Source organism: Athene noctua, chromosome 22 (assembly GCF_965140245.1).
Source record: "Athene noctua chromosome 22, bAthNoc1.hap1.1, whole genome shotgun sequence".
In the NCBI taxonomy this organism is placed as follows: Eukaryota; Metazoa; Chordata; class Aves; order Strigiformes; family Strigidae; genus Athene; species Athene noctua.
In genome coordinates this window covers 6,016,472-6,032,368 of record NC_134058.1, presented here as the reverse complement: position 1 = coordinate 6,032,368, position 15,897 = coordinate 6,016,472, and the positions used below count along the sequence as shown (strand labels likewise).

Sequence of the window (15,897 nt, the reverse complement as noted above, 5' to 3'; positions counted from 1 at the left end):
CTATTCCCATTGCATGGCAGCCTGCAAAATGAATGCACAACACTCATCTCGGGAGAGTAGTAAACCAGACTATTGCACTTCTGTGGCATTTACCATGTGTTTGGTCCAGGCATAAATGATGATGGTCCAGGTACAGCAGCGGGTCACTGTATTGCTTGTGCAGCACAGTGGAGGAAGCATCTGCTTACGTTTAAAGCGATCAAACTTGGGAGAAAATTGCTTGGCTTTAAAAATACAAATGCCGAGTTTCTAAAGGATAGAGCAAAGTTAACAGAGCTCTTGATCACTGAGGAGTCAGTGCAGCAGCAGGTCTTGTCAAGAGAAATGCAATTATAGCATAACAGATGTAAACTTTGAAAATGAACCTGCTTCAGAAAAACACAGATCTTCCTAGTATTTTCATTCTGCCAAAGCTGACATACTCTTTTTCATCTGAAAAAGAATGACGTTGAACATTTTTTTTTTTAGGATTTTACCTGAAAGCCACAGCAGGGCAGATTTATTGTGTGTAAGATTAGAGTTTATAGTTTGTCACACCCCACAGAGCTCACCACTTCAGTGTAAACAAACCCATCTTTTCCTTTCCCCAATCCTCATTTTACTAGCCCACCTTCCCACCCACACATTTACAAGCAATACCCTCTACTTAGTCTGAGTAAAGCTTAGACTAAAAGCCATCCATCAAAGCCCTGCAGACCTTCCCCCATAATGACTCTCCTGAACTGCCTGACTATAGTCCCAAATCCCCAGGAATACCTACATTTTCAAATGAGACATAGGTGACCAGTGTAACTTTTTCTAACACAGAAAAACTGTGTTCATTTTATAGTTTTCTTAGAAAAATGTAACATTTCAAATTCTGTTAATATAGCCAGCTGAAGACAAAAGGACATTCCAAGGCACAGAGTATCTATAAGCTACATTCAACAGGCAGTTTAAGTAAGTTGAAGGACATTCAACTTGCATAAAAGCATCAGTGAATAAAACCCAAGACTAGATACTGGGAGCATGAGCAGCTCCCTGGCCCAGTAAGAGCATTTTATATCAACCCCAGCTTCGGGCAAACCACCACAGCTAGCATAGGGAGTTACAGTCGTAAATCTTAGTTAAATAACACAATCAAAACCAGCCCTCAGGAACTCCCACATGTTTCCTGGAAATGTATCTGCATAAAAAGCAGGCTAAACTGTATTGTTTAGGGGCAGTCCATAAGCCTTTTAAAGATATCTTGTCCAGGAATATTTTGAACAATTCCCTTACTTAGAACAGAGAGGATGCAGAATACAAGACTTGGAAGGCTGCAAAAGCTGCATCCACTCATACAGAGGAAGGATTTAGGGGGAGGGAGGAAAGGAGAATACCAGGATTACAAAGAGTCACAGTGTATAACATGACATCTCTGAGATCTTCTGGACTTACTGCAGGAACCCATCTTCAGGGAGGCAAAGAAATGTAAAATCAGATTGTCTCCTGTTTGCTCAGTAGCAGGTCTTGCTCTGTCAGCACGGACGTGGGAAATGCAGGGGGTCAGAGTGGGCAAGGGAAGCGTCTGTTCTCCCCCCTGTGCAGAGGGCCTCAGTACGGCGGCTGGGATGTCTTGCTTGAGTCAGGCCACTGTGGAAGGGCATCCTGTTGATCAATTGACTCATAGGTGCTGCGATCCTGGCCTGCACAGGTGACACCTGAATGGAGATGGAAAAGAACAAGCTTGGGAAAAAAACAGAAGCACAAGAACTGAATCCTCTAGAAGAAACCAACAGCTCAGGAGCACGCCACATCAGCTGCTCTACCCCAGCACCCATGTTCTGTGTTCATCACTACACAGGCAGGAGGTAAGAAAACTCATCCTTCCAACAAAGGCAAAATAACTAATATGCATTTGAACGTGCCTCTTCATTCCCCAGGAACTGCTCTCTTAGTAGCCACATGGCTGTGTGGAAACCAAGACCCACAATACTACACAGCAGCGTAACAGGCTCCTGTAATAGCATATTTCAGCAAGACCAAGTTTGAGATGAACAGATGAAAACAGAAGCAGCAGGAACTATGGCTAGCTGACAGCACAGATTTAAAAGCATGATTCATCCATGAACCACTCTTCCCAACAACGCAGCTATGCCTCAAGCGTGCCACACCATGGCACTAAATTTGAATCCAGCAGTGATCCCAATTGCACTATGAACAATTTTCCTGTGGTACAAGACTGGTACAAAATCATATTACTGTCCAGGGGATGAGCAAGGAAAGAAGACAGACAGAGAATGTGCATGGACAGCTACAGGCCAGATATCTGCCACGGCTAGAAAGCAATCTAAAGCAAAGGTGAGCCCCAAACCATACCAGAGGCTTGTTTTATGCAGCAAGGATGCTGCCAAGCAACAAAAAGGGATTTTGTGTGCAAAGGAGACAGACATCACCAGGAAAAATGCAACACTGTTAGGTTCAAAAGGAAAATGCCAGATAGCAGGAAAATGAGAGAGGAAATTTGTCAACCACAATTCAACACAAAACAACAGCACAGCGTGTGCTGAAAAATCTTGTGAGAAAGTTCAGGAGAGGATATGAAACTGCAAAGTGTCTGAATTCCAACCTGTGCCTGAGAGGACAGTCTCAGACAGTGTCATGCCTGGGATAATTGAAAAGTGTCAAGTGTTGGGATAATGTGGTTGAAAAAGGGGAGTGCTCCCAAATTCCAAGCAAAGGGATGAACTCCTCAATGATACCTACACTTTCTATGGTATACAAATGTGAAATCCCAGTTACAAGCACGGTGAGCAGCTAATAAAACTTGGCACAAACACAGCCCACAGCAAGGCACGGCAGTGGACTCACAGGCTTTCTGACGCAGTTGAGACAGATCTGTCTGGCATTAGCACAAGCAGCTGGTGGAGAAGACATCCACCTTCCACTAGCAGAGATATGCAAGTACCATACAGCACCCCAAGCCATGGTTTCCTTCCGTGGCCTCTCCTCCTCTGCACATATCCATCTCTTTTCACAGGAAGCGTTACCTTCTTTGCTACCATCAAAGCAGCATGAGTGTCCGCTTTCAAACACAGTAATGCAGTTATACCATCCTTTGTCCTGCACAGCCTTCTTAGGAAGGCAAAAGAGATAACTGTGCCAGGCTGCTGCTTTTGCCAGGGTGAACTCTTTAACACAGCAAACAATCCTTGGCAGCTGCCCTGGCATGAACTAGCACCAGGCAAAGCAGCTGACTGAGACCAGAACATCCAGCCACAGCCCCTTCTCTCTGGAAGGCTGCCACATTATCACTTAGCAAGTACAACCAGGAGACAAATTAGTGCCTCCAGGCAGAGTCCCACAACGTAAACATCAGTCCCATTTTCCAGGTGAGGAAATGGAGGTCCAAAGCAATCAAAATAGCTAGGGCATGTAAGGCCCAGAGAAAGCATGGAGTTAGAAATCCAGCCTCTTTCCCTCTCATGCATAATTCAGCTAGAGGGGATGCTGCTTCTACTTTCCCCCAGAAGGAAAAGAGGGTTGACAAAGAGAGAAGGACACCTAAAGGCTTCCAACAAGCACACACAAATGCAGGAGGAGGAGGAGAGGAAAAGCTTCTCAGTTATACTGAATAAGAGAGACAGCAGTGTTATCAGTACCATTGCGGGCAAAATGGCTGTCAGACGAGGACTCCAGGTCTGCAAGGGAAGAGAGGAAGAACGTAAATTTAAGGCCTAAGACACACCAGAACCACAAAATGGAAGAATGCACATGAGCGAGAGAGAGCGAGCAACCCACAGCCCCCTGGAAAGAGGGTCTGAATCCAGCTGCACAGAGCTCAGACTGAAGGGTCCCAAGTGCAAGGCAGTCTCCCTAACACCCAGGGAGGTGGCCCACACTGTCACGGAGGCAGAGGAAACATCCTACCTATGTTAAAGGTGTACTCTCCTCCACGCTCCCGATACATTCGATACACCAAATAGCAGGACACAGGTTTGAGGAGGAGGCTGAAGATGGCCATGCCTATACTGAAACGCTTTGCATCGGTGAGATTGTTGTTTGGAGGGTAGAAGACAGAGATATGAATGATGTCTGTGAGGACTGTGAGCAGCAGGCCAGTCAGGAACTGGAAACAAAGAGAGAACAGGACATGAACTGAATAGGGGATTAACCACTAGCAGTAACAGGCAGTTACAGCCTGTATTTCCTGGGAGATCTGTGTTCACACAATCATGCCTTCACCCCAGTATCACACATTGCTAACCCTTGACATTGCCCCAGATAGACAGAGATTCATAGATGAATGATCCTGTATTTCATGCATTTTCTTCACATCTGTCAGACACCTTCTCATGATATGATACAGGATTATTTGGTTTTGCTTGCCAATCTCTTTAAAATGCAGAAAAGGGTTTTATTAAAGCCCCTCCAACTTGAGCATATTAAATGCTTTGAGCCCTCCTCTTTACATGTCACAACACCAGGTTAAAAAAAAAAAAAAGTAAGAATCAAGTATGCTTCACCTCTGAGAAACAAAATAAGTAATAGTGAATGCTTCTCACCATGGTTTACAGTGCTTAGAGATTCATATGCCCTCTTAAAAAAAGCCAAAACAACCCAAACAGGGACTTTGACTTGTTCACTGCTGTATTGGGAACAGATGAAAATGATCACTGCCTCAAAGAAGCTGTCTGCCCTCCACCCTCTCCCTGAGCAGCCTGGTGGAGGCAGATACCCTCACACTCACCATCATGATGGCATCAAGGGAATCTCGCTGCACAATGGCCCAGATCCCCACTGCAAGGACACTGAAATTTCCCCAGGCATAGGAGGCTGGAAACATATAATTCATGCATCCCCTGCCAAACAAGACAAAAAAAAAAAAAAAAACAGCCCACATTCACAGTAAGTCTGCAACAGTTTGCATTCATCCCTCTTCCCATACAAACACCTCACTCTTTAGATTTAGGATCTTCTTGTACACAGACAGGCACAAACAGGGAATTCTGATTCTCTGAGAATGTCCCACTCCTAGTTTGAAGGAATACCCTCTTCTCACCCCGACCAGGTCAGTTACCAATCACTCACCACACCGTAAGCAGCCAGTGTACCAGAATGATGGCCTATGAAAAAAAACAGAGAGGAAGGCAGGTCAGCAAGTTGGGAAAACTCTGGAAGGATCAACATGAAATGACACCACCTTGTTTCTGAGGGACAGGTGGAAGAGTGCCCTGCACTCATGAACCTGTGCAGAAAGCTGGTGTAGCAACTGGGACAGTAAAGACACAAAACCATTTTTCTCTGCTTCTGTTGCTGAGTATTTCCTGTGGTGCTACACTGCAGTCATTCATTATTGTTGTCATCTCTGTCAGCAGCTGATTCAAGGCCCACTTAGTCCTTTCTAAATGGGTTATTGATTTTGGAACTCCAGAAGAGTTCGTACAGAAAGCTGGGCAACCTGATTCACACTATGCTAGCACAGTTTATACATGACCAATCTGGCATCCCATCACTGAGAAGTCCATGGATACTCATGCCTGCAGCTCCCAGCAATTTCACCTCAGTCCTCAGTAAATCCTCCTTTTACCTCCTAGTCTGTTCAGAGCAGAGGTTCAACCTCACTGCAGTATTACAGACTTGAAGGCACCTTCTAGGAACCTGAGACCCTGATCCACCCTAGTACAGAGCCCTCTTCACTCCCAGTGAAGCCACCAGGGCCAAAATGCTGGCAGTGCCTGAAGTAGCCACATAAGATTCTTCACTTTGCAAATGTCCTTAATGATCCCGATCCTTGTGCTCAAGGGGACGAATCCAAGAGGGAGCATCTTACTGTAACAAGTGACACAAGGATTCTCTTCACCAGCACTTGACATTTCTGTAACCAAGGAGACATACTCATACATGTTTATTAAGACAGCAAATGGGAACATGAATAGACCATTTCAGTCTTTTTCTGTACCTATATCCACATGCTCACTCACTTTTGAGCCTGCTGGCCCAACTCAACAAAGGGAGATCACTCATATTCACTCTCTAGCATTTGTGAAAACAAGAATATGGAAGACAGGCTCTACTAACAGCCTCATAAAAGAAAGGCTGAAGCCTGGATATATCAGAAGATCCATGGGAAGAAGACATTATTCCATTTTTTCTAGCTGTGAGAAAGGCTCCTACTGGCATTCATACTAGCCTCAATATAAAAAAAAAACCCAACACCAAAGCACCACCAAAACCCCTCTGAGGCACACTCCCCCCACATACAAAAAAAAAAAAAAAAAAAAGGAAATTGGGAAATGAGTAAGTAGCAAAAGGCTAAATTACTCGGTAGGCACAGGAAAACTGTATGCAGACAGGAGCATTAAGACACTAAAAAAAAGTATTACGATCTACTGACATCCCGCTACATTCACTGACTTAAAACATCTATCCATGCTCTAACTTAATACAAAACTAGTTGCTGGAGGAGAGAGTTAATAACCAAGCTGTGAACACGAGTGAAGCGCAGCCAGGAAATCAACAGGAGTGACACGTCTGCTGGGGCTCGTACTGCTCTGCTGAGATACCACAATGTAGATAGATGTCTTATCGTAAGACAGAGCTCTTGCTTCACTGCAGTACCCTAGCACATCTGCTGAGTATTCACCCTGAGTAGCCTAGACTTTGTCATAACTTCAAACACTGCTTAAACAGATTTTTATTAATGATTTTTTTTTAATTGTTCATGAAAGCCTACAAAATGCTTCACCACCCTCCCTCACTTTCCCTTCTCCCAAATTGTACCACAGAGACCAGGCAGAAACTGCTAATCAGTAAAATACAAGATGTTCTCGGGTAAGAATGGAGACATGCAAACAGCATTTACTCAAGAGACTACCACAACATCAGGGAAATTCTTAATTAGGTAGGATTTAATTGCATGTTACATACCCACAAGACCCCTCAAGGCTCACCAGTTAACATAATTAGGCAGGGTGGGTTGGGTTTTTTTAAGATGTCTAGATCAATATTGCAGTTATTAAATTATGAAGCATGCTTAGTCATCAGCATAAAGTCAGGCAAACTAGGGCTGATAGCATGAGGGACTGCTGGAATAAAAACAGGGTATTCCCTTCCTGGTTATTAGTCCAATTTACCGGACAGTTCTTCAGGGCACTATGGAATTAGCTGGTGGTCATGGTATGTTTTAACATAGAAAATGTAGTGTTAATGAAAAACATTCTTTAAACCTATAGGCACTATGTGAGATTAGATAATTTGCAGGCAGTCTCCTGATGAGACAGCAGAATTTAATTTTTTTCCATCTGTTCAAGGATTTAAGTCTGTACCTAAGAAAGGCACACAATTCTTCTTTTGAGAAAATAACTCCTAACACTTGAACTAGTGCTGAGAGCCGAAATAACAAAGGTGAGACCTTTGTCCCCATCTTTTCTGGGCAGATGGATGACCATGTGATTAAAAGCATCCCATCAGAAATTGGGGAGAGCTAAAGGAAATTTCTAGCTCCTCTGCAAATCCCAGCATGTAATGGAACTAGTTGCCAAGCATAGAAAGAGCCCGGGTCTGCATGGGTCTTGTTAGATGGTAAACTTTTTCTAACAGGAACTCACTCCATTAAACATTCTTCAGCACAGAACCTAGCATAAGGTTGAATTTTGACTAAGTTAAAAATTACATGGTTCCAAATTACAATTATTTTCTTGGAGTGGCCATTTGTGAGCGAGTCAGCTGTGAGGATACTCCTCATTGTTTTAACAGTGATAATAATGAGAGTGGTTAGGCAGTGGAACAGGCTATCCAATGAGGTTGTCGTGGCTCTATCCTTAGAGATTTTTAAAAGTCAGCCGAATATTGAGTTGAGCAATTTGATCTAACTTTGAAAGCTTTGCTTTGAGCAGGAAGTTGGACTAGATGACATACGGAGGTCTCTTTTAATCTAACCTATTCTATGATTCTGTGACCTAGCACAAAATACCCAAGCACAAAACCTATGTTTCTAGGCACATGGATTGTAGGGCATCGTCCAGGTTTGATCAAAGTCAAAACTCTGTATTTCAAGGATCTGCACAGTTATTGCAATAATCCTAGGTGTCAAGCATTCACTGCACAAATACGGCTATGCTGCTTCCCACATGCTTTGCTGAGCGTTACTATTAGAACAGAGCCAGTAAGATGCTGTTCCACGAGCATGTTCCTCATCAGCTGCAGGGCAAAGCCTGCTACGTTAATTTTATAGCTCTGCAAGTAGCTTAAAGAGAGACCTCAGGGCTAAGACATTTCTGTGTTCTGGCACAAACACAGCTCAGTCATGCAGTTTTCTTGGAGCTACTTCTATCATGAGGCTCATCTTTTTAATCTCACAGAAACTGTAAGCAGATCATGCCAATGAATAGCAGTAGTGTGTGTTATTTCCAGTCCCTTTCTGAAAAAGAATCTTTCCCACCTTTGTGATATGTTCCAGGCAGGCAGGCCCTAATTCAGGAACAGTACAAAGGCGCAGGTACAATTATTAACTCCCCAGCTCTTCAGCCCCAGAGTAGTACCGGCAGACTTGACAACAAGGAATTTAATGCTGAAAACAGTTTGCCCAGGACAAACTCACTCTTATCTAGGAAGAGATTTGGGAATGGTTGTCTGAAACCAGAGAAGAAAAGCAACTTTTTAGTTGCACTGTCAGGGTGACTTATTCATTCCAGAAGTCTTGCGTTTTTCAGCTCCCCTGTATCTCCACCTCCCATGGCAGAACACGTATTTCATGATGGCAAACTTTTTAATTAAATGTCCTTATTTTTTATGGTTGTTTTAGCATGGGAAACAAATAAAATCAAATCAAGTTAAAAAACAAAGCAGAAGGCAAGAGCTTTTAATCTTCCTAGTGCCCTTGGAATCACACAATAATCCAAACTTGTCAGAGCAAAGTATTAGCTAGTTTCCAGAATGTAATACAATCACATGCCAGGCCTTGAAAAATCCATTTGCTTACTTGCCTCTAACAAGGGAAGTTGCTTTTCTTGGTGAACTAGTAAGAGGAGGAAACATCATTATATGAATACCAAGCTTTTATTCAGCAGATGCATGAATGCTTTCATGTACAAAGTTGAATTCATAACGGCAGCTGAAATAATATTATCCTCCCACCTAACCTGTAGGCAGCCTGCTCTAAGGCCACTTCTCACAGCTTTATGAATCAAAAGCAGAAAAAAACCTGACGGGATCAGTGATGCTTACGTTCTCTTGGCAAAGTTTTAACCAAAGGAAGCACCTGAAACTTGCCATACCCAAACAAGATCTACAGAGTAGTGAAGCTGAAAACACACACAGCCCCCTAGAAATCTCAGGGCTCTGAAAATACATAAAAGAAAAAAAAAAAAAAAAGGAGAAAAATTTCATCTGTCTACCAGGGAAGGCTTCAATATCAAACACCAACATCAAAAGCAAAAATGTGATTTTAGCATCCTCCAGCTTCCCACAAGGATAAGCTTCTTCCCAAAGTGAAAAGTGTAACTGTTATAAGTCAGTTACTTCCCATTTCTCTGGTTACCAGATAGTCACCGAAATTTTCAAACTGTCCCCAACTGAAGCCTTCCCCCTCCCCCCCCAACAGAGAAGCAATTTCAATTATCTACTGGATGATAACCCCAGAGTAAGTAGGAGCATCTTTCTAAGCTATTTTGCTTGACAAGCAAAAACTCTGCCTCCTCATGATCTTGTGTAGTGTTTATCCTGGATTAGCTCCGGTCAGCTGAGCTGCAAACCTCCGTGGACACAAGTTAATGACCAGCCGTTGCCCCAACCCAGTTCTTGGCCACTTCAGCAACTTCCCTAAACGAAGCAGAGAGAACCCTGGAGTCCCTGCCTGCGACCTCAGTGACCAAGAGCTGCTGCAACGCTCGCCCACGGGATGGAGAAGGTTTAGCACCACCACCCGCTGCTCCTCCTCCGAGGCCTCCGCGTCTCCTGCCCAGCGCACAGCCGGCCGGCGTGCGAGGAGCGGGGCCGGCCGGGCCAGGCGCCCGCTGCCCCCCCTCACCCCCCACCCCAGCCCTCCCGCTCCTCACGGCGGGGCCCGGGCCGGCGCGGCACAGCCCCGGGCCCCGCCGCGGAGCAGCGCGCTCTCTCCGAGCCCGCGGAGAGCGGCTGGGCCCCGCGGCCCCTACCTTCAGGTTGACCGCAGGCAGCTCCATGGCAGCGGCCCGCCCGCCCCGTGACTCCCGCCGGCGGGGCCGCCTCCCGTGGGGCTAGGCCGGGCCCCACCGCCGCCACGGGCTGGCCCAGGGGAGGGCGGCGGGGCGGGGGGAGCCGCGACACCGCCCCGCCGGGGCGTCCCTCGGCGCCCGCCCGGCCCCGGCCCCGGCCCCGGCCCCGGCCCCGGCGCAGCCCCTCCGCAGCCCCTCCGCCGCGGCGGGCCCTCGGGCGCTGGCGGCGGGGCGGGAGGAAGGCGGGGGCCCGGCCCCTGCCCCGAGCCGCGCCCTCTGCCACCATCGGTGGCTGCACGGTGGTTCTGTGGCGGGGCTTTGGGGGCTGGGTGTCAGACGGCCGGATTCCGGGCGAGGGAATGGCCTGGGTGCTCTGGCTACCGGTGTGCATTGCCCAGCACCTGCTTCCAAAACCACGAGGAAAGGCGCCACGGGGGTGAAAGTGTGCCTGGATGAGTCTGTCACTCCCAACACCCAGCCAAGCGGTTCCTCCTGCTGCTTACCACCTAATGCAGCCCCGGGAAGGCTTGACATCAGACTTGGACCGTAGTCAGTGGCCATGACATGTATAGAACTTGGCGGCCTTCTGGGGGAAAAGAGGACTTTTGTGCATGTATCAGCACTGTGACAAAAAGGTGAGGAGTGACAAAGAGACTCTTGATAAACACCAGTTAAAAAAAGCAATTGCAAGGTGCTTGTGCTCAGCTGTATCACACAATAACCAGGTGAAGTCCGGGTCCATCGTCAGGGCTGAGTGCTGGAGTCTCTAGCCATGTAGCTAGAATGGTTGCTTCCTCTGACCCTAGATATTCCCCTAGAACTAGGTGACTGAACTCTGCCTCAAATCCTGGTACAAATCACGAGTTTTCATCTCTCATTCTGAAAGAAAGCTTGCCCCATTTTAGAGCTAGGGAAGTTGGTAAGTGATCAACCCAACAGTACACAGCGCAGCTAGAACTTAACCATTTCCTGTCTGGTTCCTAACAGCAGTCTTCTCCCGAAGTATGGCAAATGAACTGTACAAGAACCAAGAAGTCAGGATGACCCCCTTCAAACCCTCCCTTCCTTGCCCTTTACCCATCTGCAGTGTTTTACAATGTTCTACTGGGTCAGCTGCTTTTTGTCATCATTTATTCTTTCATAAAAGATGGGGTCTCTAAGGAGTGAGCAAGGAGTCAAGTTCATTGCAGAAGCTGAATGTGGAAATGCATGAGTCATCCTTCAATCTCATTTCCAGTCCAGCAAGGTTATGCATAAGAATCATGCAATGCTGAACCTAGCTCAGACATTCTCAAGCAAGCCACAAATGTAGCCCTAGCTAGCGTGTCTTTCACTGCGCCCGGCATGCTATTGACTGCTAATATGCATCACACTTGAAGATCTCCCAAAGCAAAGCATTAAATGCCAAAATGAAACAACCTAGAAAATTCTAACCAGAGGAAGCAGCAGAACAAAATTAACTTGCTGCATATCTCAGAACAAAAGTAAAATAAAAAAGTCTGCAAAAGCCCCCCACCCGGAATCTCTGAATGTGCCACGTTACCAGATGAAAGATTGAGATATAATTCATCTATTGCCACATGACACATCATCTGTGACTTCATTTCTGTGTCTTGTAGGGAAACCCTACCTCTATTCACAGTATTAGTGGCATTAATTGCGATCAATGCTAGTGGCCCCAATAATGTCAGGCACTGCATTTTAACCTAAATGACAAAAAGAAGATGTCACACCTGGCATGGGAGGAAAGATAAAGAGACTTTGAATAGCCATGTTGTTGGCTCAGTGTTTGGGTGTGAAGTGCAATAGCAATGCCCTTCCAGGATAGGTATCTATCAAAGGAGAACTGTTTATTATAAAGACAAATTCCACTGTCCCAGTTTAAGAATAAGCACTGTTTGGATGCAGCAGTATGTGGGCATCTTTGCTCCCTTCAGCATTCTCACTCAGTCTAAATGAGACAGTCTTATTATCATTTATGTAGCATGAGCCATAATTTGGATTGATGTGACTGCTGTTTAATGCAAAGCATTCGTTTCCCCTTGTACAATAAAAGCGCTTTACTTCATTTTGTTCATCAGTGTATCATGCAATTAATTCAGCCCTGGTGATTATATCCTGGGCTTGCATGTCATGGACTCAAGGGACTTAGAAATGTCTTAATGATCTCATGGATATGAAAACAATGAGAGCTATGATAGACATTATGCATTTGCACGTCTCTCACACCTATCTGATCTGGGGGGTTGGTTGTTTTTTATCTCTGCTTTGCTTTGCTTGTACCCTGTAAATTGCCTCTCTGTGTAACCTGCTGTCTCTGTTCCCTTCCCTAGGCTTGATAAACTCAAAGCAACATAAACATGGTGAGAAAGATAAGCAGCAAGTTGAAGACGACCTGCAGGGAGAAACAGATGTCTTATCCGGGAGACTAGAAACAGGGTACAGAGATTGTCCTGTCTAGAAGACTGGTCCAGGTGAGTCCAGCTCACTGCAACTTATATCCAGCAATTAGCTGCTTTATGTCAAATATATTGGTGGTATGTCTTGTGCAGACTGAGTAAAAACCTAATACACAGCTGGTTCCCTTACTGACAGCACAAAAGTGAGGCCAATAAGGCAGAAATGCTTTCCTTTGCATTTTCAGTTCACGGTACCCTTGGTGGGTAAGGTGAGAGCAATTCCGTGGGGAAGCAGAGGAGCTAATACAATTGCTCCTGCTGTCCTTACCTAGCTCGTGAGGATGGAGACAAGCTCACCCCTCATAGTTCTGCCCTTCTTGTCTCTCACTTGGGGTCCAGTCTGAAGGTAACTAACGACTGCAGCTGACACCGGTGTCTTTGAGCTGTGCCCCTGGCTGTGGAGCTGAGAGCAGTGAAGGCATCAGCCTGGCACAAGTGCATACATTATCAGTGGAGCCTTTCTGAATAAGCAGCAAGGAAGGGCATATAGAAGTTGTCCTGGCTCTGTAAACTCCCTTTTAAATCCCAATGGGAAATCATCAAGAAACATTATTTGGACTGGAGGGGAAATGGAAAGTGTTTTGTAATGCTGGTGGGGAGCCTCCTGCAACTTCACTGCAAAACAGTCTATGGCAAGATGACTGTGGGAGTGGAGAGGGTTACACTAATGTGGTATCTTGACAAGCACACTTGAAAGTCCTTTCCAATCTCAGCAAGGAAGAGCTGCTCCTCTGTTTCTCTAGAATCTAACTAGAGCTTTGAGATATAATTGAGGAACTACTTTTCAAGATTTACTGGCAGTCTAGAAAATGAACTGCCATACAAAAAATGGGTTTATGTGGTACATATGATCACTCAGAACAATCCAAGAAAACAACAGCCCTCATTTTTTCTGATAAAAAGGTATGAAAGCAATGCTTTTTCCAGGCTTTATGTAGCAGAGAGTGACTGGCATGGACTTGAACAATTTGTTACAAGCATGGGTTTGAAATTGAAGCACTTTCACACTGTGGATTGACAACAGGGTAATTATTGGGGGGGGGGGGGGGAGGAGGGGAGGAGAGAGGGTTTCAATAAAACACCCCCAAGCTAAAATGAATGCAGACTATTACAGAACTGAGACAGAATGATTCCCAAGTGTTTTAATTTGTGCTTCCACTCCTTGTCTCTCTTGCAGTCATCATTTTGGCAACTGCCAGCAACATCCCCGAGATTTAACAGCATTCGCAGAGCAGGCAGCTGCTGAGATGATTATGTCAAATCAGCACGCTGTCCTCTCTTTTCCATGTGTAATGATTCTCACCCTTGGAGAAGTGGTTTAAAATGATGCATAGCCCTTGGGCTCATTGTGAGGCTGCTAACAACAGTAGCTGTAGAGCAGGAGTTTGGGTGGGACTCTGTCACTCACCTTTCTTGCATGCATGCCCTGCAATTAACTTTAAAAATTATTCCACAGAGCCCTGGCTGGTGGCTGCTATGGCTGGTTTGGGCCTGATTCAAAGTCCTTTCAAGAAAATAGAAAATCTTGCAAGAGCTCTGGCTTAAGCTCTCTGAGCGTAGTAGAGAAGCAGAGCTTGTGTGAATTCTTAATTCAAGTTTCTTAAACAACCAGTTGAGAAGAACATATAAATCAAGACTTGCTTGACATTTGTCTCCCTCTCTCTTGTTCAGACCTAATGCCCCCAAAGGCGGAACTGTCACTGACTGCACTGCAACTGGGAGATACTGGGAAGGAAGGGGAAAGTTGCTAAATGTAACCCAGTGATACTGTCGCTCTGCAGCTGCTGTCATGCCCTTGAGACAGCACAGAGCGGCACTAAAAACCTTTGCTATGCTCAGAAGTAGGTTGGACTTGTACAAATGTTGCCCTGGGGTTTCATATCACAAGCTGATCTTGCATTCCACACCTGGGCATGCTATGTACACAACAGCTTTCCTTTGCACTGCAATTGCAAAGTCAGTAGTTGATCTGGCTGATACATAAATCAGGTTGTCTGATTCTTTTCACACTGCTGTGGCTGTGCAGCATGTGCCTGTGCTGCTGCTCATCCTTTCTGCTTCACCTCTGCAACATCACAGCTGGATTCAGAAAGAATGCATCTTGGGCACGGGCTCTCTTTCTGAAACTCCAGTGTGAACATCCAGTCCAGTAATCCTGCGACGTGATTTATAATAATTAATTCAATTTTCACTGACCTTAAACATTTAACTAATGCCACCTATTAAGAATAATCTGTTCTTTATATTCAGAGTTAACAGCAGACCAAAAGCTGAAAAAGCAAAAACTGAAGAAGCAAGTCTTCTTTTGGAGTCTAAAAGCTCTGGCTTAAAATTTAGACTTGCTGTTTAAGCCTGCTTGTATTCCACATGATTTGCAACACAGTCTTGCCCAAAACACTGCCTGGGATCCCACAAGGATTCTGTATGTAGTGTATGGGGCAATGAATACCTACATCTCCAAGGATAAAGACCCCTGCAAGATTTCCTGCTTTCTCTCAGTTGCACTGTTTCAACCAGATCTCAGCTCCTATACTGGAAAGCAGTGTGGTATCAAAACCTGGCTTTTGATAATGGCTGTGCATGGGGTTCTCATCGGTGTCACACAGACCAGGGTTTGAGAGCTCTGCAATTGACTGTGATCAATTAAGTCCTTTTTCCTTTTATGCTTCCACTGACAATAGCACTGGCAGCACCACCCACTATTCTGCATCTGGGCTGAGGGAGGGGCTGCATTTCTCTCTCTGGGTTAACAAATTGTGTCCTTGCTGCCGTGGCACAGAGCTGGAGCCAAACCACCTTTCTTTACTCCTAACATTTGGGCTAAGACAGTAATGCGGTAAGCAGAAATCAAAATAGCTACATCCAACTGAGTGGTAGGTTTTGCCTAAATGCTCCTTTACAAATTTCTCCTTTAGCGTACCTCCTAGCAGTGCAGGTGTATGCAGGTCAGAACTAATATTGCATTCATAGCATATCTCTGTAGTTATGACTGGGCACTCATCATATTAGAGGCGTAAACTATTATGCTAGCAGCATTTGAGCGAACACACAATGTAGAGTGACACTACAATAGAAACAGGAGTGCAAAATGGAGATTTGCCTACCTACATGGAACACTGGAGCTTAGGGGAGCAGCATAAAGAAGATTCTGACCACAGCACCAGGATTAATATTTCTATTCCTATAAAAAGTGCTATACATCTTCAGGTTCTTGAATATAAAAGGCTTCAGAGCTGTCTCCCACTAGAAGCCAGGGTACTGAGGTGTTAGCAGTAAAAAAG

The 15,897-nt window shown here is 45.3% G+C and overlaps 1 protein-coding gene across 2 annotated transcripts; it reads right to left on the bottom strand.

Annotated features, from left to right (window-relative positions):
* Positions 1-499: 499 nt before the first annotated feature.
* On the bottom strand, positions 500-10,291 carry AGTRAP (angiotensin II receptor associated protein). Of its 2 annotated transcripts, XM_074924709.1 has the most exons (6): positions 10,119-10,291; positions 5,053-5,087; positions 4,712-4,823; positions 3,892-4,090; positions 3,624-3,662; positions 500-1,682 (listed from the first exon to the last, which is right to left on the bottom strand). In XM_074924709.1, exons 1-6 carry the CDS (start codon positions 10,143-10,145, stop codon positions 1,576-1,578), a joined length of 519 nt encoding a protein of 172 aa, XP_074780810.1. In that variant the 5' UTR covers positions 10,146-10,291; the 3' UTR covers positions 500-1,575. The 2 variants fall into 2 exon arrangements, with proteins under 2 accessions (XP_074780810.1, XP_074780811.1); XM_074924710.1 differs by lacking the exon at positions 3,624-3,662.
* Positions 10,292-15,897: the final 5,606 nt, after the last annotated feature.